General features: G+C 43.9%; 6 protein-coding genes across 6 annotated transcripts; all 6 read right to left on the bottom strand.

Annotated features, from left to right (window-relative positions):
- Positions 1–35: 35 nt before the first annotated feature.
- Positions 36–821, bottom strand: LOC108109579 (bursicon). Its single transcript, XM_017218156.1, has 3 exons — positions 639–821; positions 455–579; positions 36–386 (listed from the first exon to the last, which is right to left on the bottom strand). Exons 1-3 carry the CDS (start codon positions 766–768, stop codon positions 120–122), a joined length of 522 nt encoding a protein of 173 aa, XP_017073645.1. The 5' UTR covers positions 769–821; the 3' UTR covers positions 36–119.
- Positions 822–953: 132 nt separating this feature from the next.
- LOC108109578 (aminopeptidase N) lies at positions 954–4,186 on the bottom strand. The gene is made up of 6 exons (XM_017218155.2): positions 3,558–4,186; positions 3,188–3,484; positions 2,872–3,058; positions 2,554–2,801; positions 1,380–2,501; positions 954–1,322 (listed from the first exon to the last, which is right to left on the bottom strand). Exons 1-6 carry the CDS (start codon positions 4,184–4,186, stop codon positions 1,019–1,021), a joined length of 2,787 nt encoding a protein of 928 aa, XP_017073644.2. The 3' UTR covers positions 954–1,018.
- Positions 4,187–5,218: 1,032 nt separating this feature from the next.
- Positions 5,219–8,685, bottom strand: LOC108109557 (membrane alanyl aminopeptidase). Its single transcript, XM_017218129.2, has 5 exons — positions 8,617–8,685; positions 7,686–8,376; positions 6,874–7,590; positions 5,698–6,819; positions 5,219–5,623 (listed from the first exon to the last, which is right to left on the bottom strand). The coding sequence occupies exons 2-5, from the start codon at positions 8,369–8,371 to the stop codon at positions 5,326–5,328; spliced, it is 2,823 nt and encodes a 940-aa protein (XP_017073618.1). The 5' UTR covers positions 8,372–8,376; positions 8,617–8,685; the 3' UTR covers positions 5,219–5,325.
- Positions 8,686–10,000: 1,315 nt separating this feature from the next.
- LOC108109571 (aminopeptidase N) lies at positions 10,001–13,503 on the bottom strand. The gene is made up of 4 exons (XM_017218147.2): positions 12,717–13,503; positions 11,884–12,358; positions 11,584–11,822; positions 10,001–11,515 (listed from the first exon to the last, which is right to left on the bottom strand). The coding sequence occupies exons 1-4, from the start codon at positions 13,415–13,417 to the stop codon at positions 10,066–10,068; spliced, it is 2,865 nt and encodes a 954-aa protein (XP_017073636.1). The 5' UTR covers positions 13,418–13,503; the 3' UTR covers positions 10,001–10,065.
- Positions 13,504–14,438: 935 nt separating this feature from the next.
- On the bottom strand, positions 14,439–18,059 carry LOC108109583 (aminopeptidase N). The gene is made up of 5 exons (XM_017218159.2): positions 17,496–18,059; positions 17,027–17,182; positions 16,144–16,857; positions 14,807–16,034; positions 14,439–14,738 (listed from the first exon to the last, which is right to left on the bottom strand). Exons 1-5 carry the CDS (start codon positions 18,044–18,046, stop codon positions 14,502–14,504), a joined length of 2,886 nt encoding a protein of 961 aa, XP_017073648.2. The 5' UTR covers positions 18,047–18,059; the 3' UTR covers positions 14,439–14,501.
- Positions 18,060–19,004: 945 nt separating this feature from the next.
- LOC108109562 (endoplasmic reticulum aminopeptidase 1) lies at positions 19,005–23,384 on the bottom strand. Its single transcript, XM_017218135.2, has 6 exons — positions 22,829–23,384; positions 21,603–21,761; positions 21,071–21,545; positions 20,769–21,007; positions 19,454–20,693; positions 19,005–19,390 (listed from the first exon to the last, which is right to left on the bottom strand). Exons 1-6 carry the CDS (start codon positions 23,317–23,319, stop codon positions 19,079–19,081), a joined length of 2,916 nt encoding a protein of 971 aa, XP_017073624.2. The 5' UTR covers positions 23,320–23,384; the 3' UTR covers positions 19,005–19,078.
- Positions 23,385–23,416: the final 32 nt, after the last annotated feature.

The following is a 23,416-nucleotide window of genomic DNA, read 5'->3' as shown; positions in this document are numbered from 1 at the left end:
TGGTTTTAACTTAAAGATGAAGGAAATATCGCTAATTTCACTGTGTCTAAGCAAATACGGCAATTTTAATTTATTTAAATGAGCAAATGTTTATGATTGGTTGTTCCTGATGGGGAGATCTATTGCAGAGCGATACGCCGGAAGTGATTGTTGAGAGGACCCTCGTCCGAGTAGCCGGCTATTTCCTGTGGTATGATTCCAGACTCCTCGATGGACGTGCATGGCCGACACATGCACTCCAATGGCGCCTTGGTTAGGACTTTCTTGAACTTCCGCTCGCCGGGCTTTACTTTGGGACAGAAAAGCGAGACGGCTGCCTCCCGTTCGCCAGATTCCTGGCAACACATGCAGGAGCGCTCCATCTGCCAGATCTTGCTGCCAGAAACCTGAAATTGGGAAATTAATAAGAAAGCTATTTCCATGTTTTTTTAGTTATATAAACTGAAAAGCCCACCTGGATATAGCTTGCACAGCGACCAACACAGGCGAACGAAGGAATCGGCTTGGGCACACATCCAGGATACTGAAGCACATGGATGACAGGCGTCACCTGGCAATCATCGCCCAGATGCGTAATATCTATAAAGGAAATGCAATTTCTTAGATCCATTTACAATCTTAAATATATAAAACCGTACCATTATCTCCGCCGGCCACAGAATTATCCGCCTGTGCTGTGCAAAGTTTCAGGATGCTGACCAGGACGCAGTAGAGCAGGATCAGGACGAAGACCTTGTTGTTCTCGTGGCGGAGTAGGTGGCGCAGCATTTCGTCGACCCAACTGCAAGTGTCCTTTCGCAAGGAATGGAAAGCGCCAGTTGCAGCCGGGGGGCTTTTATAGACCGACTTGGCCAGCGGATGCCGTCCTAATGGCCGCTCGACTGCGTGAATTATGGCCTAATAAAGCAAGCGCCTTTCAAACCTTTTTGCCTAGTAATTGCGTACACGAAAAGGGCATTTCTCCCGCAGCGCATGACCACGGCAATCTCTCTTTATTTCCCCACAACTTATTAACTAATCAGAGCCAGGCCAACAGACTGGCCAAAGCCAATAGAACCACCACCATGAAAGTTCCTCCATGGAATCCGGAGCTGCCATTTCTGTTGATCAGATAATTACCTAAAGCGAACAAATGCGAATCGGCCCAGCTTATATTTTCATCAACAGATTCCAAGGATTTGGAAAGGACTGCCGCCGCCGATTCACCGAAGAGTTGGTGATTGTTTCTATAGAATTCCTCAAACAACTGCTGCTGCTCCCGTGTGGTGAAGTACTCTGCCATATCACTGATTACCTCTGCCGTTTCCGACCAACTATTAAGACTGAAAGGAAATAATAAATTAAACACAACTTCTAAAGCAAATAAATATGAAACTTACTCTAAAGCCAGTATTGTGATGTTTGCTGTTACCATTTCAAAAATGGGCTGGACTAGCTCAGGATTCTCTTCATACATCCGGGCTATAGCCTTCTTTTTAAGTTCCACAGTTTCTGGACCATCGATGATCATCTTGTAGTAATGGGTTTCATAGTCGCTCGTACAGCTGGCAGCTAGCCAGAGCAACTGCCTCTCGCTGGGACGAGTTTCAAAGAAGTACTTGCCCCACACTAGAGTATATGAATTAAAGTCGCTGCTACTGGCTGCACAGTAGAAGGTTTCCCGATAGTCCGGCGATGGTTGCTCTGAAGATGTCACAAACTGGACATTCACCTTGTTCCTGCACTTACTGGCCTGGTATCGGCATAGCCATTGGACCAACTTTTTTCGATTGGCCACATCTAGCGGAGTATCCTGAGAACTCCAATCTACTCCTAGCTTCTCGAATACAGACTTTGTGATATCGGAAAGATATCTACGGAAGTGGGGCAGCTGTTCTGGTGTCAATCGCTTTGCCACCAGGTTCATGTTCTCATAGACGGCATACCAAGCCACGTAGTCCACCTCCTTACTCATATACTCTAGGAATTGAAAGACCTCGTAATAGTCCACATACGAAATTTCAGCAAGACTGAACATATCATCAATAAGTTGAGCTCGGTTCTCAACAGGTATTCCACTGTGATTCGATGCAGATAAAGCTGACAGAAGACCATTCCTTAATTTTCGATCATAATACACCCGTTGGTAGTTCGACTGCCTTAGGTTTAGCAAAATCCAATCAATTTGATCGTCAAAAAGTATCTGCACCTTGTCATCGGTCTTGTTAAGATATTCACTTGGCGTAAGGTTATAGAAATTGGGTGACAAACTACTGGCATAAGTTATAGGCACAGTGTACTTCAGGTGCCGATTACTGCCATCGTGGATATTGAGCAGGAATCGCTCCTGCTCTACAGTGACTAGTGGGTATTTTCCAGCCCAATGTCTCACAATTAGCAAGGGATAACCAACCTGCTCTGTGTAATCCTCGAAAAACTGTGTCAGATTTACTTCCTGATTTGATGGCCAGTTCTCTTTGAGATGATCAAATAAATTACTAGGAACAGTGTTGGTCAAGTGGCTGAAAAGAAACGGTTATAAATAATAAAATCTAATTAATTCCCTAAACTTACTATTGCTTTAAATAATTCCTAAGAGCCCTATCAAAGTTTTCTGGTCCCATAAGATTTCGCCACATCCTTACAATGCAGGCTCCTTTGGCATAGGCAATCCCGCTGAACTTGTAAGCAATCTCCGACGGAGTTTGTATCTCCGTTTCCGGACTGGTCATGGGTTGAGTGCTGTTCCGGGAATCTGTACCAAAGATCAGTTGCATTTGACGCACCACAAACTGTTCGTCCAAGTGATACTCCGGATAGAGCTAGAAAGATTAGATTGTACTTCTTATATTAGTATGAACATGAAAGTATATAAGATGTTTGGGCTTTCACCTGGTGTGCCATAAAGTACTCGTAGTAGCGGGCAAAGGCCTCATTTAGCCAGAAGTAACTCCACCAGGAGAAAGTTACACTATCACCGAACCACATGTGTGACGTCTCGTGGGCAATGATCCTTATGGCGAACTCTTTATCCGACCAATCGTCGGAATAGCCAGCTTCCTGAACGAGGACGGCATCACTTTATGTTTAGAATAAAATGAAAGGAAAGATTATCTCAAAAATCTTATATAAGATAAATCTATATGATCATAATTAATAATAGCATTTGCAATCTAATCTTAAAGTAAAATGTTTAAAGTTTACTCACCTGTAGATGATGAGGCCCCAGTTCTCCATGCCATTGTGCGGAAACCTAGGAGAACTGGCATATTGTAGCACCTCGTTACCCAGCTCTGCATATGGAAGTTTGAATAACTCATCATAGGCTGATACCACCTGCTGACCCACATGATAGCTGAACTCCGTATTGTTGTAGAACTCCGGTCGAGTTAGCACAGCCAACTCACTCACATTTCCACGGGCAGAATAATTGGCCACCATGAAAGCCAGTAGATATGTGGACATAACTGGTGTCTCCTCGAAGTGATCGACAAAACGATCCTGGCTAAAACCAAAATAGGGAAGGAATATAAGTTTTTTTAAACTGAAATTTTTGATGAATCATTTTTGTAAATTACCTTGCTGGAGTGGTTTCTTTGAGCTTTGTGTTGGCAATCGACTGATAACCATTGGGACGGACAACCTGCAACTGGAACTTGGCCTTCATGGCCGGCTCATCGAAGCAGGGCAGAACCAAACGGGCATTGATGCGCTGCATCTGGGTAACGGCCAGCCATTTGGTAACATTGGTATCCTGCTCCACATAGCTGGCGGAGAAGAGTCCAGCCATGTCTGTCCGTATGTGCCCGGTGTACTTGAACCCAAGGGTATAATTCTTTCCGGATTGCAAAGCCTGCGTCAACGGTACTGTTACCTGCTGGGTAGCGGCCTCATAAACCAGTCGACTGATATCGATGACCTCCATCTGTGCGCCTGTCTCCTCCAGCAGCCAGCATTCCGATATGTTTAGCGTATCGGCATGTAAAATGATTTGTGGCACCGCCAGCGGGGAAACCACACGCATTGTAATGCTAACTTCGCCATCGAACAGAGTGGGCTCGGCAGAGTCTCTCAAAACGCCAATGATCAGGTTATAGTATGAAGGAACGACGCTACCATCCAGCCGATAATCAGCGCCATTTGCGACGCAGAGTAGTAGCAAATATAGTAGCCTCAGGGCCACAGACCGAGACACTGAACCGCTCATGTCGATCGAGACGGGAATACTGCGCAGTCGGATTCCCCCTGCGAGAGCTCCGAAATCGCAATACCAAACAAAAGTTCCCCGCCGGCAAACAGGTGTCGTTCACAGATGATTAGATTATGTTATGTTCAAACACGATTCGAAAAGTCGTCACACCTCTCTCACTTAATGTATTCCTATTGGCACGCGATGTTCATTAACTTGCTAAACGAAATCACAATTATTAGTCTAACTGCCACTGATAGCTATTAAATGACTTCGATTCAGATAATGTATTTCTAGTTTATTCCAAAAAGATAAGGAATTTGGAATGCTAGAATGTGGCTTGTGAGAATAAATAAATATAGGGGGATAGATTTATGTTTTTGAAAAAATTATAAATTCTTATTTTAAAATATGGACTTAACACTACATCACTATTTCCCAAAAAACCACACTTTGAAAAACCCCCTTGCTATTCATTCATCATCAAGGTGGAAAGTCCAGCATGGTTCCTGGTATAAAAATCGATCAGATGTGATAAGGATTAGATTTCTGATTATGTTCCAGGAAAAATGAATCACCTGAATTAACTAGAGAGCATGATTAGATCAATACATTGTAATCAAAACTGGAAAAGTGATAAGGAAAAAAAGGACTAACTCGTCATGAGCAACAAGGAAGGATCACCCAACTTCAAACTTCCTGGAATCTACTTAAACTAAAGCAAAAAATATAATTAAATAATTTTATTGATTTATTTGCTTAATTCAATAAAAGATCAATAAAAGAAACTTATTTTTCGCAATCAATATCTCATAAAATAAAGTACGGAAAATAGTTTATAACTCTGATACGAATTTATGGCTTTCCGATGATCGATTAATTGGGCAATGGGGAATTTAGTTCAATGAAATCCCCTCAAGATTGTGAACTGAATCATCAGAACTGAATGGCGCTAATCAGATTGTAAACTTTGTCGCCAAGGAGGCCATTTAAGCCTTATTGTATGATAGATTTGCCAAATACCGGTAATAATAATACAAGCCTATAGTGTGTGGTTATCTACAAAATTGTGTTATTTTATTGGGTGCTCTAAGCGTACAAATACTTTATGGGTTATGTGACCCGATCGATTGCACCTGGGTTAGTCTTGGCTAGTCTTAGTTACGCAGCATGGTGATCAGGGCCACCATCAGGAGACTAAGGGCACTGAAGGCATTAACCATAGCACTTCCGTTGCGATTGGCCAGATAGCTGCGGAAAACTCCCAGCTTGGCAGCAGCCCATTGCAGATTCTCGTCCACAGTCAACTCGGCTGCGGTCAAAGTGGCCTGGGAGGTTCCGAATTTGGCTCCATTGTTGGTGTTGAAGGTCTTCAGATCAGTCAACTGCTGCTGGGTGGTGAAACGAGCGGCGATGTTGGAGATCACAGTGGCGACGGCGGAGTAACCACCCATGCTACAAAAAAAATTGAAAAAAAATATATAAATTAATTTATACGAAAAGGAATTTGAAATTATTAGAATACTTACGCCGTAGCCAGCTCCTCGTATTTCTGAGTGACCAGGGCGAACACGGGGCTCACGTTCTCGTTGTTCTCAGTGTACAGAGTGGACAGAACGGAGGACTTGTCCTGCCGGCGAATTTCATCGCTGAGGACCAGGTCGAAGACCTTCTCAATCAGAGCCTGGGTCTTAACACAACCGAAGGAGTTCTGCAGGAGGGTCTCCTCGGTGGCCACGGTTTCAGTCTTGAATTTGTTATACAAAGCCTGGAATTCAGTTTCTCCACCCTCACGGAGACCCACACAATAGACGGTGGCACGAATGTTCTTCGGCACAGTGGTCAGCGATTGGAAGTAGGTCTTGGCCTTGCTGATACAATCGGCACTGCCATAGCGACAGGCCCAGGAAAGAACCTTGGTGCGCAGATAGATATCCAAGGCAGTATCACTGGTTGTCTCGTTGAATCCAAGCTGATTGTAGGCCTTGTTGGTCAGGGTCTGGATGTAACTATTGAAGTCAGCCGTATCATTACCAAGTCGGATGGTCAGATAGCTGAAACCATTAAAGGCCGACGTCCAGGGAATATAGTTGGTCTCCGTCTCCAAATACTCAATCACGTCCAGAGTGAGGTTGTAGGTAATATTTCCGGCCCTGGCCAAATTGAACAGATCGTCCACAATCTGAGCTCGGTTGCTCTCGTGAATTCCTCCCCAGTTGTTGGTATTCAAAACTGCGTGGATAGCATGCCAGTTGCTTTCCGTGTAGTTAACACGGTAGTATCCAGTCTCCTGAATATTGGCCACAATCCATTTAATAGCAGTGGGGTAAGTCACAGTCGTGGTTACGTTAGGCTTCAGGATGAATTTGGGCGTGGAGTTTCCAAAGTCAATGGCCTCACTAGTGGTGTAGGAGATGGGGACAGTATATTGCAAATTGGGATCGGCACCGTCGTTCTCCTTCAGCAGGAAACGCTTTTGGCTAAAGCTCACCGACTTGAGGTCGGCGCTGACTTCAACATTGACTAGCGGATAGCCCACCTGCTCGGTAAAACTCTTGAAAATGTTCTCGGAGCTCTCATTAAAACTGGAGTTGGGCCATTGGGCCTGCCAGGCTCCCAACAAATATTCGGGAACAGATGGCTGATATTCGCTGTAAAAGATTTCTTTAGAAAAAAACCTTCGAATTAGCTTATAAAGTACTTACTATTTCTTTAAGTATTCCTGCAGAGCTTTCTGGAAATTCGTTTCGTTCATGGTGTGTTTGATCATGCGGATGAAGGAGGCTCCCTTGTTGTAGGAGATGCTGTTGAACATGCGACTGAGGTGGGCGGGTGTATATGTGTTCTCATCGCTCAAAGGATTGGTAGCATTGGTCGAGTCCATGGCCATGACGGACTGCACTTGATCCACCACAAACTGCTTCTCCAATTCCCATTGATCTTCAACCATGGCGGTACCAAAGTACTGGAAGTACCGTGCGAATCCCTCATTGAGCCAGGTGTAGCTCCACCACTTGCAGGTGACCAGATCGCCGAACCACATGTGCGCCTGTTCGTGAGCCACCACGGCGGCGATGGACTGGCGAGAGGCCAAAGTAGTTGCCGATTCATCTACCAAAAGACTGCGTTCCCTGTAAGTCAGCAGACCCCAGTTCTCCATTGCTCCAGCTGAGAAGTCAGGAATAGCGGCCATGTCCATCTTGTCGTTGCCCATTGAGTAATAGTTCTTGTCCAAGTAAGTGCCCATCTCCTTCAGGATCTGAATACCCACGTTGTAGGGATACTGGGTCTGGGCATAGTACTCGGGACGAGCATAAACTCCAAAATCATCATCCCTGCGGGCCACGAATTCGGAAATAATGAAGGCCAGGAGATAGGTGGACATCTTAGGAGTCGTCTTGTACACATCCGTAAAATAACCTCTAAGCATGGGTAAATATAAACATTTTGGGTTAGTTAAAACTTTTTTAAAAATAAATGCCTTAATTTTAGGTTACAAAATATTAGAGTTACTTACTCCTCAGTGCTGGGAGTAGATTGGATCAGACGGGTGTTACTGGCCGAGTTGTAGGTCCTGTGACGTTTCAGTGTGACATTGAAGGTAGCCTTGAACTGGGGCTCATCGAAGCTGGGGAAAGCGCGGCGGGCATGATTGGTCTGGAATTGAGTGGATCCGAGCCACTTGGTAACATTGTTATCATCCACATAGTAACTGCGATAGAATCCTTGCATATCATCCTGCATCAGACCGGTGTAAACGAAATGCAGGATATATGGCGTATTTGCCGTCAATGGGGCTGGCGTTTTGAGAAGGACAATATCCGTGTCATCGTTGGTTGTGTTGGATGAAAATGCAGTTGCCGCCGGATTGGCCACACCAGCAGCTGGCTTCAGCCAAAATTCGCTGACCGAAAAGGTGAGATTTTTCGCGTGCAAGTGCACGTCACTTGTGCTCTGGTTAGACGTTACTTCGATCCAGACCTCGCCATCAAAGGTGAACCTCTTAGTGCCCTCGGTTTCTAGTAAATAGGGTCGCAGGGTGATGTTGTAACTAATTGGCGTGATGTGTTCAGCAAGACGGTAGTCCTGCAGCTCAGTGGCAAAAGTCGTCGGCGGCTGGACATCTAAGGTTAGTTGCCGAGTTCCTGCGGTAGCCAAGGCCACGCAGGCTGTCAGAAGAACAGCCACTCGAAGGGCGAACATTTTACCTATTGAATGAATTATAACAAATACGACTATTGAAAAGCGATTACTAAAACAGATGGTTAAAAATTAAACTCCTTTTTCCTAGAAAATAACAATAACTTTCTTTATCGTTTTTAGATAGAGATTTGTTAGATTTTTGTAGATTTTATTCATCACATTTTTTTATAAGGTTAAGGATATTTTCCCTTTGGCTTTCAAATTCACCCGAACTTTCCACACTTATATAACCACTGAAGACTCACTTTTTAAGGGTTCGATCGTGGACCCTGGACTAGATCTAGTATTTCGCACGCCAATCGACACGCGATTCGAATCGAAAACTAAATGCCGCTTGGCTTTGGGTCCGGTATATATGGTGAGTGAAAAGCGTTTTGCGACTTGGCCATTATCAGTGGTTTATCTGCAGCCTTTAACGTTTTATTTAGGCCCAGATAAAGTTGGCCTGGTCTGTAGATTAAGCGGCAATAGCGATAAGAAGCCATAGCGGTGATTTACACACTCCGCCATTGGCTACCAATCCAAACCGACGTTTTTCGAATATTTTCAGACGATGGCATAACATTGGATGTTCGTTGCACTGCTTGTTTGAGGAAGCCTTCGCACTTTATGATGCACTGCCTCCAATCTTATCAACCATGATTTGCACTCTTTCATGAAGGGTTGGCAATCAAACGTTGGATGACCAGCTTGCCAGTTGTCTTTGATATCATTGTGACGTACCAACCAAGTTTAAGACAAAGGTTTTAACTATTCAATAAAATCGAAGTTATATGATTGAAAATTGTAAAACTATTTTGAAGGGTATAAAGTGATAAACAATATTATCTAAAAGTGGTGTTCATTTTATAGAAATTGGATAGTTTTAAGAACTAGGATATTTCTTAAATAACATGATGATAATAGTATTTACCTGGATTCATAAAACTTATCGGAAGGTGGAATATAAAAGATTGAGCCACAATCTGCTATGCTCGAGTATATTGCACTCTTTTGGGAACTTTTTCCTGTTTTGAAGCACTTGACGAATGTTGATTGATGTCGACACTCGTCAAGCAAATCAGAAATCGAAAGCAGATGATTATTTATGGTCTATTATAAATATAAATTTTCATTACACTACAGAAATGTCCGGCTTGGTGGCAAGAAATGTATACGCTACTTCTAACTTTAAGACTTTTTAAGATGTAAGAGTTAAACTCTCAAGAATATTGTCATAATTTTCTATTAATTATCTCTGTAATTGCCTATCAGAATAATAAATAAAACTAACGCCAGAAGTAAGACTCCATAATCTATTTGTCATTTCTTTGCAACTGCAATCAGTAAACCCAATAATCTTTTTCGCCAAAGCAATAAATTACAAGTTTTTTTCTTTGTTACCATTTGGGGAACTACAAGACTTAAGATTTCGAAAAACCCTCGAAAATATGGATTTAGTTGCCAAGGCTGATTAAGCATGTATTTATGGTTCTCTTGTGGACAAAAGAACTTAGTTTTTCAGCAGCTTTTGGAAGAGGAAATTTATGAGATCACCACGCTTATCTTGGCCACTTCGATCAGGCAATTCACGGCCATAAAGCGCTGAAGGGAACTGTAAATTCTAAAGCCAAATAAGCAAAAGTCTTCTGGATTTAATGGAATTTATTGGCGCACGAGTGCAAATCTATGACTAACTTAAGATCTACGATTTTCTAGAACAGCTTGGCGGCCAAAAGGCAGGCGAAAAGGGCCAAAAGAGAGGCGTTCAAAGCGGAACTGCCGCTGCGGAATCCAGATACCCAGGTCATCAGTGGCTCCCTGTTGGATTCCAGCCATGCGTTGTTAGCATTCACATTGGCATCCACGCTAGCCTGCAATGTGGTTGGAACATATTCGGATTCCTTGACGGTGGCCACCAGTTTCTGAAGGGCCTCGTTCTGCTTATCGTTGACGACGTACGCCGAGATGCCAACAATGTCGCTGTACAGGGGGTTTACACCACCAAAGCCGGGGGTCAGCTGGGCATATTCCTCCCAGTTTTCCTGTAGGAATTCAATGGAAGCCAACAGGCCAACCTCACCGCGGGAATAAGCAGGGCTCAGCAGTGTGATCCTCTCCTGCTCCCTCAGGCCATTCAACTTAACAATGCTGCTGGACACGAACTTCTGCACCTGGTCGGCGTTCTGGGAGCAACCCAGGGCAGAGATGAGGAGACGACGCTCCGCTTGATCGGTGGAGTTAAGCAGTTTGTTGTACACAAAGTCAAAGTTCTTGTCAGAGGTCTGCCTGAGGCCATTGCAGTAAACCTGCGACTGCAGATTGGGCTCGATAACGGTTCCCTCCTCCACCAGAGCAGTCAACTTGGCAGTGGTCTCCGACAGACAGCTCTCCAGACCAGCCAGGCAGGCAATGTTGATCAACACGTTGCGGGTGAACTTCACCAGATGCTGTTCACCATTCAGATCGTTAACTCCGAACTTATCGTACTGCAAGCTAACCAGTTGACGAACGTAGAACTGGAAGTTGGCATAATCCGCATCACCGCTCAGGTATCGGTTAAACAAAGTGATCACCGTGTTGGCAGCGGACCAGGGGGAGTACTGATCCTCCTGGGGCAAATAGGTCAGGAGCTGCAGCAAAGTGGAATGGGCCACACGTCCACTGGTAGCGAAACGGTACAGATCATTGATAAGCTGGGCACGGTTCCTGGGATCGATCTTGTGTGGACGAGAGAGAAGGGCATCGATGACCAATTGATAGTTAGCGTTATCATACAGAACGCGGTAGTAACCGGTGGACTTTTTGTTCAGAATTAGCCAGTTGGCTTCGTCCAAGTCGGCGTAGATGGTCAGCTCAGATGTGTTCAGCAGGTAGTGAGTGGCCTCCGTGTTACGGAAATCGGGATTTGAGTAATCGGCATAGTTGATGGGCACATACCACAACTTGTCATTGGTGTAGTCCTTGTCGTTTGTATAAACCGACTGCTTAACAGTGAAGCTTCCGTTACTGTAATCACGGGTCACGGTCAACAGAGGTACTCCTCCCTGGTTTGTCCAGCTGCCCATCATGTTGGCAACGGTAGCAGGAACAGCGTAGTTCTCTTCCACGGCAGCCTTGGCAATGGCTTCAAAGAGCTTGGTGGGATTGGCAGCAGTAAATTGACTGTGGCAATTAAGAATATGCAATAAGTCAGGTTTTTGTTTTAGAGACAGTTAAAAAACTATACTTACTTGTCGACCAGATAGTTGTGCAGACCCCGCTGGAAGACGGTGTTGGTCAGGGCATGACGCCACATGTCCAGAACGGATCCTGCCTTAGCATATGAAACAGAGTCATACAGCAGAGCAATTTCTGAAGGCTTCTGGACGAAGTGGCTCATAGGGCGAGCACTGGCGCTGGCATCGTAAACCAATGCGCTCTGGTAGGAACCGGCATGGAAGGTCTGGAAAATATCCCACTCGGGATAGGCCTGTAAAACAAAATTTAGTTAAGTGTCACGTCACCCATTAGTCACCGTAGTATAAACTTACCAAATCCACAGCCAAATTCTCAAAGAGTGTTGCAAAACCTTCCTTGAGCCACAAGAAAGTCCACCATTCGATAGCTACCAGGTCACCGAACCACATATGGGCATCTTCGTGGGCCTCAATGGTGGCAATGTTGGTCTGAGTGCTGATGGTCGAGTTTTCAGGGTTGTACAAAAGGTACTCCTCACGGTAGGTGGCCAGTCCCCAGTTCTCCATAGCACCGGCAGCAAAATCAGGAATACCAGCCTGATCCAACTTGGGCAAGGCGAATGGAACTCCAAAGTAGCCAGACAAACGCTTCTCCACCAACATTCCGGTGGTCAGAGCCCATTCCTGGTCATTTTCGGTTCCTTTGCGAGAGAAGACGCGCTGCGGCAGGCCATTTAATTCACCCTCCGAGTAGACAAACTCGGAGACGATGAAGGCAACCAGATAGGAGGGCATGTTCACGGTCTTCTGGAAGGAAGTAATTCCAGAGCTGCAATAAAAATACAATTTAATTTCAGTCATAATTCATTTTTTTTATCTATATCCTAACCATATTTGTCAATAATTAATAACTTCTGTGAAGTAATAACCTTAAAAATGTCAAATTTAGCATTTAATAACAGCTATTAAACGTCCTATAATATAAGTTTATTGACAGACATTCTTTCGGTTTTGGCTTATCATAATAATCTAAAGTCAAAGTTGCCGTTGCATAGATGTATGTATGTAGACCACTAAAGCTAAAAATTAGGTAAGGAATCTATAAATTCACCCAAAATAAAACCCATTTAAAAATCCAAAGATAAAAAGGAATTTAGGTAAGAAATAATACCCATTAGAATACCAACCTGGAGGTAGTCTCGTTCACAGGCATGTTGCTGATAGCATTATAGCTGGGATCGTGGTTGATGGTGATGGTGAACGTGGCCCTCTTAGAGGGTTCATCGTAGCACGGGAAGGCGTGACGGGCATCGGTACTCTCGAACTGGGTGGTGGCCAGGAATTTGGTATTACCCTCCTCATCCGTGAAGGTGGACAGGTAGAAGCCACCGTTGTCCGTGCGCAGATGTCCCTCGTATTTGATCGTCAGAATCCATGTGGTGTCGACAGGGAATGTAAGACCCTCCTTGCTTAAGCTGAGGAACTCGCGCTCAAATTCGTAAAATGTAGCCAAATCCTGAGCCACGGCTCCTGCCACTCCTTGTTGAATAATGCTGGCCGTAAAGTTTTCCAGTTGGCGGGCGTGCACTACAATAGTAGAGGTAGCGGTGACAACGTTCAGGGTAATGGCCACTGTGCCACTGAACGCGGTGTCCCCAGTGTGCACTTTGGTGGTCAATGTTATATCATAATCGGTGGGGATTGTATCGTTGGGCAGACGGTAGTTATCGTCATCGGCAAAGGGGACAACAGAGCGCAGATTGGGATTCTCGAGGTTTTGCAGCTGCTCGAAGGGTGGAAAACTGCGAACCACCGCCGCCTGGGTGGCGGAAATGGCCAAAACGAGGACCAAAAATAGGGACATGCCCCCGATCTGAACGCGACTCATGGCGAAAACGCGGCAAGACTAATTTTGCTAACTTCGTGCAGCCACTTTTAAGCGAGGCAGTTCATCTTATCTCGGAGACATAAAGATTACTCCAATCTTGTCGCTTAGAATGACCGTTACCTACTGCCTGGAGCTGTTTATAAACTACATTGGGTAGTAAATCAAGTATTCTACTACCCTTTGAAACCCATGAATTTGGATTTTTTTTGTGGTTGGTAACAATCACGTCTACGATAAAGGCTAATAAGTGTGCTGATAAGAGTCTCAAGTGGATGGACTGCCCTTGATCTGATATAGTTAACTGATCTAAATAGATTTCTAAATTCTTGACAAGGTCCCGATGTATCACCTATAAACTTTAAAACTTATTTAACGCCCCTCTTAGTTTAGTCAATGAAAAGAATGTCGGATGCTAATCAATTAGTGAAAACAACTATTAACTACCGAAAGTAACGCAAAAACTAAAAACACTTTCAGTAAAACTTGGGCGCTGGAACCCTTACTTATCTGATCTACTGATATGAATGTGAAGTATACACGCCTAGTTACCTTCTAGTATAATAGCCTCTTCAATTGCTGCTCTTGAGATAAAGACCAGACCATTAATCCGGTCATTACTAAGCAACAATTCACATGCTATGTAACCACCATAGATTATTCGTATAAAACAATGGTAGGCTTGGGTAAAGCCCTACAAATTGATTAAGAAATCATTCAATGGGAATAAAAGCACAAAAAAGGCTTTTGATCTTGAAGGTTCCAGATCTAAACCTAGTAGGAGCACGTGAACTCCATAAACCACTCGGGCTATTGTAAATATCCACTTGATAATCGAATTTCGGTTCAATGCGCAACTATCAATACTTTATCGACAATACTGCCATTCCCAGAATCGCGATAAGATTGACCAAACCCATCAATTCACAATCCGATCTATGAAACTTTGAACTTCCCCCACCAGGGGACTCCATCAGCCCATTATCAATATCAATTCTATTTGGCCTCCGATTAAGATACAATCTTTAATGTTGATTCATTTTATTTTACTGAATTTATGTTTAATACTTGACCACATGACATTAACCTAAAATAGCTTGGAAAGCAGGAGGGCCATCGCACTGACCAGGATCATGCTGATGGATGAAGTCAATGCGGGACTGCTGCTCTCCTTGAAAGAGTCGGCGATCCAATTGAGCACTGGATCACGGTTCACATCCAACCAATCGAAGTTGGCTGTAATTCTAGAGTCAATGGTGGTGCTCAGATCATCGTTGAGATAATCAGGACCATCTGCCTTCACAACATCCACCAGGGCGTTGAGCTATTAAATTATTAATTGGTTAGTTTGATCTTTATTCCGAAAGTAATCAGAAAGTATTAAGAACTTACCCTTGTCTTCTGCTTCTCACTGACCACATAGGTGGCAATACCACGCAGGGCCGTATCGAGGGGCTTTGCAGTCTCCGAAAGCTTGGCATAGTTTTCCCAGTTGGTTTCCAGGAAATCCAAGCTGGCAGTTAGACCGATTTCACTTCGGGAATATGCAGCGTTAAGAAGGGAAGTACGCTCCGAGTAGCTCAAGCTGTTGGTGCTATCCAGGGAAAGCTGTAGGAATCCAATAAGCTGGCTATTAATTCCTGAGCAGCCCAACGATGAGACAAACAGACTGCGGTCAGTGGAATCCGTGGAGCTCAATAGATCTGATTTAACCCTTTCATATACATCATTGGTTGTGGATCGCAGACCAGCACAATAGGCCTGAGTTCTCAAAGTGGCCTCGATAGCAGTGCCGTTGTACAGATACTCGGAAAGCTTCTGGGCGGACTGGGTGTAGCAATCACTAGTTCCCACCTGGCAGGCCAAGCTAACCAGGACAATACGCAGATAGTTGTGAAGATAATGCTCCCCGGGAATCTCGTTCACTCCGATCTTCTCGAAGATGGGATCGATCAGTTGCTTTACGAATGCCTGGAAGTTGTAGTAGGAATCATCACCACGCAAATAACGATCGTACACGGTTAGAATTGTGTTGGCCGTAGACCAGGGTGCGTACTGCTCCTCATTGTTCAGATAGCTGAGCAGGCTGAACAGGATACTGTGGCTCAAACGGTCGGTGTTCACAAAGATGTACGTATCGTACAAGAGTTGGGCTCTATTGCGTGGATGGATATCCCAGGGCCTTGACTTCAAAACTGCAGTGACAAGTTCATAGTTCTGTGTATCGTACAGAGTGCGATAGTAGCCGCTATTCTGTATGTTAGCAAGGATCCATTCAGTGCTGGTAGCTTGGATATCCGTGATCACGGTCTCTGTCACATTTAGCAAGTAATGCGTGGCACTCGTGTTGCGATAGTCGGGCTTGGATGCAGTGGCAAAGTTGACGGGCACATACCAAGTTGCCACATTAGCATCATTTTTGTCCGCCACATAGCGTTTCTGGGTGATAGTCACGGTGCCTGTATCGTAGTTACGGGTCACGGTGAGCAGAGGATAACCGGCCTGGTGGGACCAACTGCTGAAGATGTTGTCCACAGATGTGGGCAGCGTCAGGCCCAATTCGTTGGCCGCCTCCTGGAATGAAGCAAACAGATCCCATTCATCGCAGGAAGTGTATTTGCTGAAAGGAAAAAGATCATTAGAAATATTTTAGCAAATTATATATCAGAATTAAAACTGCCTTGATTGTGTCTAAAAAGTATGCTATAATTTTTGTATTTGCTACTCACTTCTTGGTCAGGTATTTGTTCAATCCCGAACGGAAAACCTTGTCCGACCAGGCATTCTTGAACATGTAAAGAACACTGGCGGGCTTGGCGTATGAGAAGGTGTTGTATCGGTTAGAGATCTCATTGGGTGTCTGGACGTAGTGCGTCATGGGAACGGCCGTGGCCAGGGCATCGTTCAGCAGGGCGCTGTTATAATCGTTCACATGGTAGATCTGATAGGTGTTCCACTCGGGGAAGGCGATGTCGTTCGATTCATAAGAGAAAAGGGTAGCAAATCCTTCCTTCAGCCAGAGATAGGTCCACCATTTCACAGAAACCAGATCGCCGAACCACATGTGCGCGTATTCGTGTCCAATAATATTGGCAATGTTGGTCTTCAGATTGATCGTTGAGTTTTCCTTGTTCCACCACATGTACTGCTCACGGTAGGTGGCCAGACCCCAGTTCTCCATGGCTCCGGCAGAAAAGTCTGGAATACCAGCCTGATCCAGTTTGGGCAGGGCGAAAGGAACTCCAAAGTAGCCGGCGAGACTGGACTCCACAACCAAACCAGACCAAAGAGCCCATTCCTGCTGATCCTGCTTTCCCTTGCGCGAGAAAACCCTTTGACGCAGACCATTAAGTTCTCCGGTGGTAGATTCAAAATCGGACACGATGAAGGCCACCAGGTAAGTGGACATCTTAGGTGTGGTCTCGAAGCCGGTAACTCCAGAGCTAAAAGGGAGATTAATTTGAAATAACGAGTTAACACTTTAGAAGATATTGATGTATGAAATAAAATCTTTTTTTATATGCTGATATTAAGAAAGATTTTTAATATTGTCAACGCTGCGTATGAGTAATTAGTTTAATAAACGCGTAATTGCATTTAGATAATACTAACCTGGTGATAGAGTCATTCACGGGCATATTGCTGATGGCAGTATAGGAAGGATCATGGTGGATAGTGATGGTAAAGTTGGCTCTGCGAGCAGGTTCATCGTAACAGGGAAAGGCATGACGGGCGTTGGTGCTCTCGAACTGAGTGGTGGCCAAATAGCTAAAGAAAGATTATAATACTCATTATTTGGATGTCACATGCCCCCGCACTAATATTCGATTAGTAAGATAAGCCAGAATGTGGCTTCTGATATGAAATCAAACGGGCAGAAAGGAATCCGTCAAGTACAATCGTTATTGATAGTTTGATTAGCACTAGCACATTGGGTTCATAGTTCCTTAATTCAAGTTGATTAAGTTGAACTAACAAAATATTAATTGTTATGCTCAAAATTAAGTTAGTTTTTATGGGATTCAAAAGGAGTCAAACTTATTAATCTTTTTTGATCAGTATATCCGAAGAATCTACTTACTGTATCTGGCCATCATCATCTGTATAGCTGGAGATATAGAATCCACCCATATCAGATCGGTGTGTGCCATTGTAGTTGATTGTGAGAGTCCAATTGGTGTTAGCAGCAAAGGAATATGTGGTGTCCGTCGGCGTGAGGGAGAGGAATTCGCGCTGAAGTTCGGGGACAACAGTTAGAGGAATGGCAGTGGGCGTAGCCACATCCCTGCTGATAATCGATGCTTCGAAATTCGATGTCTGACGGTAGTGGAGCTTGATTTCCGTGGACACTTCCAGCACACGGAGATCGATTTTCACTGTGCCATTGAATTGAGTATCGCCGGAATGGACATTAGTCCAGAGTTCCACATTATAGGACTCTGGTTCCGTATTATTCGGCAGTCGATAGTTGTCAGCACTGTTGTCATCCACACGGGGAGTAGCAAAGAAGGTAGCTCCCTTGGTCTCCAACTGACCATCGTCCAGGGACAACTGAGGGATCAGGCGCGCCTGCAGACTACCCACTGCCAGAAGCAGCAGCAGGACACAGGAATTCAGCAACCACCGTGCCATGTTGGTTGCTCCAGAAAAAGGCACTTGGTTATTGAGGGGCCGCCGCTTGGCCACGGCTTATTTATGGACTAGTCCGTATCTAATCCTCAATGCCTCGATTGCCATAAAGATTGTTGCGCAATACTCGATAAAACCGGCAAAGCCCCAGTTATTGGCCAAGAGTGCACTGGGCCAAGCTAAACGTGAAGTATAATTAAACAGTAAAACCGTTCAGATATCGGCTAGTCTGCACACTCTAGCAAGCTCTTAAGTCGGTGCTCAAATACTATGTATTAAGTAAAGGTGATCTCAGGTCGGGGGAAAAAAGTACCAGATTCTTAAGTACCCTTCCTAAAAACTATTATAATGATTCAGTAGCGTAGTACTTATCAAATTTACCAGGATAACAAATGAGTTTTTTATTATCAATCTAATTCGTGTTATTAGCTTTTAGGCCAAAGCACAATTACGCAGTAAATTTTCAAGTAATTGCTTTGTCTGGAAATTGTAAGAGTTTTAAGGCACCGGTAAAAATGCAAGTTGTTATGGCTATATTATCATCAATATTATCAAAACAGTTATAAAAATTCGTGATCAACGATTAAAAATGTGAATTTCATTGACGAGTCATTGTAGTTAAAAAAAATTTGAGAAGGTCACCACTAGACATGTTCTAAGATTCAAAGTCTCTAAATCGATTTTTACCTTATTTTAATATTCTCTAATTTATCGATTTATTCTTCATAAATTCCAACCAAAGTTGATTTACAGTTCCTTTGAAAAGCCCAAAAATACTTCATATCAAAGTTTTGCTTATAAATATAGGCTGTAGATCAGATGACCATTTATTGCCAATGACTATTGAGTTTTTGACTGGCTTATCGATTCCCCACAGACCCGTCTAAGCCAAAGCGATATCTCTTATCGTTCATTCAAACAGTGGTGAAAAGCTCTGAACTATTGACTACACTCGATTGTGTTGGTTTTCTTTAAAAATTAATTTATTTGTAATTAAGCTTGTACTTATGTAGTCTCTTTTAGAAACCAGAGTGATCACCTATACAAATCGGCTATTTGTAACGCAGATCGCAACATTCGAGTTGCCTCATTCAGGATTCCCTGGGATCGGCTTGATCCGTTTGTCGCACCGAGGGAGGCGGCCAAAATAGCATCACTTTTACTGGACGACTGAGGAAACTCCCCAAGCAGCCAATCGTGTATCTGCTGCTCGAACTTATCCTGGAATGTTTCGGTGATCTTCACCTTTTTGCCAACCAGTGGTGAATCGGGCTCGATCAGCTCCGTATTTGGAGTAATACCTTCCATCTTTATATGAGTAGCAATGGTCTGGCGTAATCTCAAAAACTAAAATAAAAAAAATATGTTTTTATTAGAATATGTTTTATCAGAAATAATAATTTTACTCACATGTGGCCTCTGATGGCGAGGTACAAATCCAGCAAGCTGTTTAAGATGCTCAAAGAAGTTCGGTGATCGGCAGAGCATCCTGTAGTTGCGTTCGATATACTGCCAGATGACCGGTCTTGATGCCAGATTTGATTTGTAAACGTAAAGAAGATACATCATATCGTTCTCGGAAAGCATAATGTGCGTGGAGTTCTTGCTCAGCAGGACTTCCATATAGTATAATAGATGGCGATGACTTTGCGTGCACCGGAGGGCATATATTATGTCTTCATAGTACATCGATTCCCGATCTGCCTCTTGCAGCAACTCGATGACTCTATGGAAGTCGTGATCGCTAAGGTAACGCACTCCCAGACATAAAACCGTATCCCCTGTGCCATAGTATTCCGATTCCGTTGTTAGATTCGTTTTATTGATGATATACTCCATGGCCAGGTTGCGTGTGTATTCCAGGCACTCTGGCAGATCCGCTGAGCAGGCCAAATTAAGGATTCCATTGGCCGTATCCAGGGGAGTATTTGAAGTCTGATCCAAGTAGACGCCCTTAAAAATGGGACTGACCAGGTGACGTACGAACTCGTTGAAAAGCCTCTGAGAGGATGTTCCATATAGATTTTTACTTAAGCAACCGATGGAATCTGCTACTTGGTTCCAGGTCAGTATATCCTCCTCGAACTCAAGATATTTTAGCATTTCAAACACCACATCCACCTGCTCGATTTCATTGTGTTCGATGAGGGGTTTAAGGTGCCGGAAGAGACCGGCACGATTGGTTTTATGGATGACCGAATGATTGGTCTGCAGCTGCCTGGCAATGGCCATTAGATTATCCGTATCGTAATGGACGAGATAGAAGCCCGTCTCTTGTTTGTTCAATATTATCCAATCCTTGCCACTAAGCTCCATATTCAGATCTTCCAGTGCCACGGTGTATTCAGTTTGCGGCGGCATGAATATTTCCGCTTGAGTGTCATCGAATGTTGGTGACTTGGCAGTGGCAAAGTTGATTGGTATCCACCAGAGTTCATCCTTATGGTGAACCGAACGCTGGCTAAAGGTTATAGTGTTGTTCTCATAATTCCTCGTCACCATTACAATGGGCATCCATTCGCTGTGTGTCCAGGAGAGCATGATCTCCCTTATCTTAGATGCCCACGGCTGGTGGCTGAAGTACTCATCCTCCTGGAGCTCTGCTTGCAGTGCATCGAATAGATTCAGCTCGTTGGCCACACTGTAACGACTGGGCGAAAGAGCAGACGACCTTGACCCATGAATTCCAATTGGCCAGTTCGAGGTGACAGTCTCTAAAACTTACTATTTTTCCAGAAAATGGGTTATGCCACGCACGAATAGTTTCTGCCGGAATGCATGGTGGAACATCTTGATCACGCATGCTCCACGCTTATAGGAAATGATGTCGAAAACATTAATGATATCCTTGTCACCCTCCACATAATGGGACATTGGACGGACGTCATTGAAGCTGTTATAGCTGTAGGCACTATCAGCCTCATGTTCCATAAACACCTCCATCATGTTTTGTTTGGGGTAAAGCTAAAAGGAAAAAAGTTAATCAGTTTAAAGGGATTATATTGATATATCTTTAAATTTACTTACCAAATCAGTGATCACATAGCTAAAGTATGTGGCAAATCCCTCGTTCATCCAGGTGTATGTCCACCACTCCGGCGAAACCAAATTCCCGAACCACTGGTGAGCGATCTCATGGTTCTGCGTAATCTTGTCCGACATCGGATGGCGCAAGTCCTTTAAACCGTTCTGCAGCAAATTGCTGTCCTTGTAAGTGATCAAACCCCAATTCTCCATGGCAGCTCCATAGTTTTTCTTCAAGGCCACGTGATCCAATTTTGGCAAGGAATAGGAAATACCAAAGTAATCCTCAAAAGCAGCCACCGTTCTGACTGCATTTCTCAGGGCATTGTAACCCTTTTCTTTGGTAGTTGGCGGGGAGTATATACTTTGAGTGACCCCTCGATAGGTCTCAGTAATGCTGTCAAAATCGGAGATTACAAATGCTACAAGGTACGAAGAAACTGGCGGTGTTGTATGAAACAAAGTGGTTTTTAAGTCTCTGCAAAAAAAACTAAAAGTTAATAACACTTTTAAAACGTTAAAGTTATTAACTTACCCATGAGAGAGTATTTCCTTGACTGGCATATTGGATATAGCCGAATGGCTGCTGCCGTGTGTTATCCTTATACTAAAGTTCGACTTGAAACCCGGCTCATCGTAGCAGGGAAAGATTAGGCGAGCATATGTTGGTTCCGATTGCGTGGCTGCTATGTATCTGCAAGATTTGAATATGTGGGTCAATAGGTCTCAATGCGAAAAATAATCACAATTTATATGAAAAAAATCCCACATAAAAAAATCCAACGATAGATTACAACTTGTTGCCAAGTGTATTTGACGTCTTCGGCCTGTCTATTCTTTATAATTAAACAAGATCATTGCGGTCCGAAAATTCCCAGTCCCATTTTCAGATCACTGAACGCTAAACAAATAAAAACCAGTCCCAGCCTGCGGCTGCCAGAATGATCAATCACACAGAGAACGTGCTCTCACTCCCACGGAACAGTCGAGTCTCGTTATTCCCAAAACCCAGAAAAGAAAATCATGGGTCATGCGAATATGTTGCTCAATCGTAATCAAAACAAATCGGTGGTGGTACGCTATCGTATCAAACACTGTCCGCTTTTGTTGTCGTTTCACTATCTACCGGGGGAACTGATAAGGTGCGACTCCTAATTGGTGACACAGTCATTCCCCTTTATGAAGAATCCCCCCCATTGAGAAATCCCAATGTTTACATCGTCACCCTGATGACGCTACCGGATCAATCGATTTTGCCATATGCGATGGGCCATTTATATATGTATATGAGTTTATATATAAATCTGATAGCGATAATGTCCGAGAGAACTGTCTACGGCAGCAACGTAATTAAAAGGCAATGCCAAACAAATGAAATAATAATAACACAGTAAAAGTGAGAGCGTAGGCAATGTGAAGTGACCAAAACAAAGTGCACATGGAGTCTACGGCTGGATTATGTAAGATGAACTAACTTTTAATCTGGCTAAGCGCGTGCCTTTTATTATGTATTTCCCCAAGCAGACTGAGTGTATCTTAAAAGTTTAATAAATGTATTAGATACCTACTTTATTTTAGAGGTTATCGTGATTTATGATAAGCAGTAGCCGCTTTGTCATAAAAAAGAAAGATAGTCCAAAAATAACCTAGCATAGTACTCTAAAAAGTCTTACTGCCAGGCCCATTTTATCTATTACAATAAACTTTTTTTTAGATTTTACACCTATGAGCTACTGTTGCTAGCAAAGATAAAATACTCACACGGTCCTGTTATTTTCCTCATCCCTGTAATCCATGTAGTAAAGACCCGAGGGACGAGACGTCATAATGGCAGTGTACAGAATCTCTAGGCGATATAGTTGACCCTGTTCGAAGGCCTGGTAATTCTCTGTTGGGTGAATGATGAGATAAGATCCCGACTGATGGACTGTATGTGTAAGATCGTCGACGAGCTCTAATCCTATGTCCGTCACCCGGTGGACAGTAATCTGAATATCGGACAGGTTGTTGGCGTGCAGCACTATCTCGTTCGTCGACCGCCGGATGGCTACGTCAATGGTGGCATTTCCGCTGAAGAGTAGAGTGCCCATGTGAATATCACTGGATATGTGCAGTTGGTAGAACAGCGGATATGTTTCATTGGGCAGGCGCAAGGAGCGCTCCCTTTGGGTCACAGATCCATTGACCACCAAGGCCAGGGTCACCAGCAAAGCACCCGAAACCACCAATCCAGACAACGGCGGCGTGATCATGGTGATACCGAAAAAAAACGCGTATCGGATCGAAAACTGTATCTGTTCGCGCCCTGGCAACCGCAACTCAACTGAGCGACAACGACGAGCACTCCCT

Source organism: Drosophila eugracilis, unplaced genomic scaffold, assembly GCF_018153835.1.
Source record: "Drosophila eugracilis isolate 14026-0451.02 unplaced genomic scaffold, ASM1815383v1 contig_47, whole genome shotgun sequence".
Classification (NCBI taxonomy): domain Eukaryota; kingdom Metazoa; phylum Arthropoda; class Insecta; order Diptera; family Drosophilidae; genus Drosophila; species Drosophila eugracilis.
Note: the sequence above shows the minus strand (reverse complement) of the source record. Positions and strands in the feature narration are given on the sequence as shown.

Bases quoted from the DNA above. Each gene is read 5' to 3' on its own strand.
- LOC108109579 (XM_017218156.1), bottom strand. From the start codon at position 768: ATGCTGCGCCACCTACTCCGCCACGAGAACAACAAGGTCTTCGTCCTG. The intron at 580-638 runs GTACGGTTTTAT...TTTCCTTTATAG, and splicing joins TGTGGCCGGCGGAGATAATG to ATATTACGCATCTGGGCGAT. The intron at 387-454 runs GTGGGCTTTTCA...TCCCAATTTCAG, and splicing joins GCTGTGCAAGCTATATCCAG to GTTTCTGGCAGCAAGATCTG.
- LOC108109578 (XM_017218155.2), bottom strand. From the start codon at position 4,186: ATGAGCGGTTCAGTGTCTCGGTCTGTGGCCCTGAGGCTACTATATTTG. The intron at 3,059-3,187 runs GTGAGTAAACTT...CTAAACATAAAG, and splicing joins TGGGGCCTCATCATCTACAG to TGATGCCGTCCTCGTTCAGG. The intron at 2,502-2,553 runs GTAAGTTTAGGG...GTTTCTTTTCAG, and splicing joins AGGAATTATTTAAAGCAATA to CCACTTGACCAACACTGTTC.
- LOC108109557 (XM_017218129.2), bottom strand. From the start codon at position 8,371: ATGTTCGCCCTTCGAGTGGCTGTTCTTCTGACAGCCTGCGTGGCCTTG. The intron at 7,591-7,685 runs GTAAGTAACTCT...ACCCATGCTTAG, and splicing joins TCTACTCCCAGCACTGAGGA to AGGTTATTTTACGGATGTGT. The intron at 5,624-5,697 runs GTAAGTATTCTA...TTTTTTTTGTAG, and splicing joins TACGAGGAGCTGGCTACGGC to CATGGGTGGTTACTCCGCCG.
- LOC108109571 (XM_017218147.2), bottom strand. From the start codon at position 13,417: ATGAGTCGCGTTCAGATCGGGGGCATGTCCCTATTTTTGGTCCTCGTT. The intron at 12,359-12,716 runs GTTGGTATTCTA...TTTTTATTGCAG, and splicing joins GTGAACGAGACTACCTCCAG to CTCTGGAATTACTTCCTTCC. The intron at 11,823-11,883 runs GTAAGTTTATAC...TTTGTTTTACAG, and splicing joins AGAATTTGGCTGTGGATTTG to GCCTATCCCGAGTGGGATAT.
- LOC108109583 (XM_017218159.2), bottom strand. From the start codon at position 18,046: ATGGCACGGTGGTTGCTGAATTCCTGTGTCCTGCTGCTGCTTCTGGCA. The intron at 16,035-16,143 runs GTGAGTAGCAAA...TTTTCCTTTCAG, and splicing joins AACAAATACCTGACCAAGAA to CAAATACACTTCCTGCGATG. The intron at 14,739-14,806 runs GTAAGTTCTTAA...ATAATTTAATAG, and splicing joins GTGAGAAGCAGAAGACAAGG to CTCAACGCCCTGGTGGATGT.
- LOC108109562 (XM_017218135.2), bottom strand. From the start codon at position 23,319: ATGATCACGCCGCCGTTGTCTGGATTGGTGGTTTCGGGTGCTTTGCTG. The intron at 21,546-21,602 runs GTAAGTTAATAA...TTTTTTTTGCAG, and splicing joins AAGGAAATACTCTCTCATGG to AGACTTAAAAACCACTTTGT. The intron at 20,694-20,768 runs GTAAGTTTTAGA...TCTTTCGCCCAG, and splicing joins ACCCATTTTCTGGAAAAATA to TCGTTACAGTGTGGCCAACG.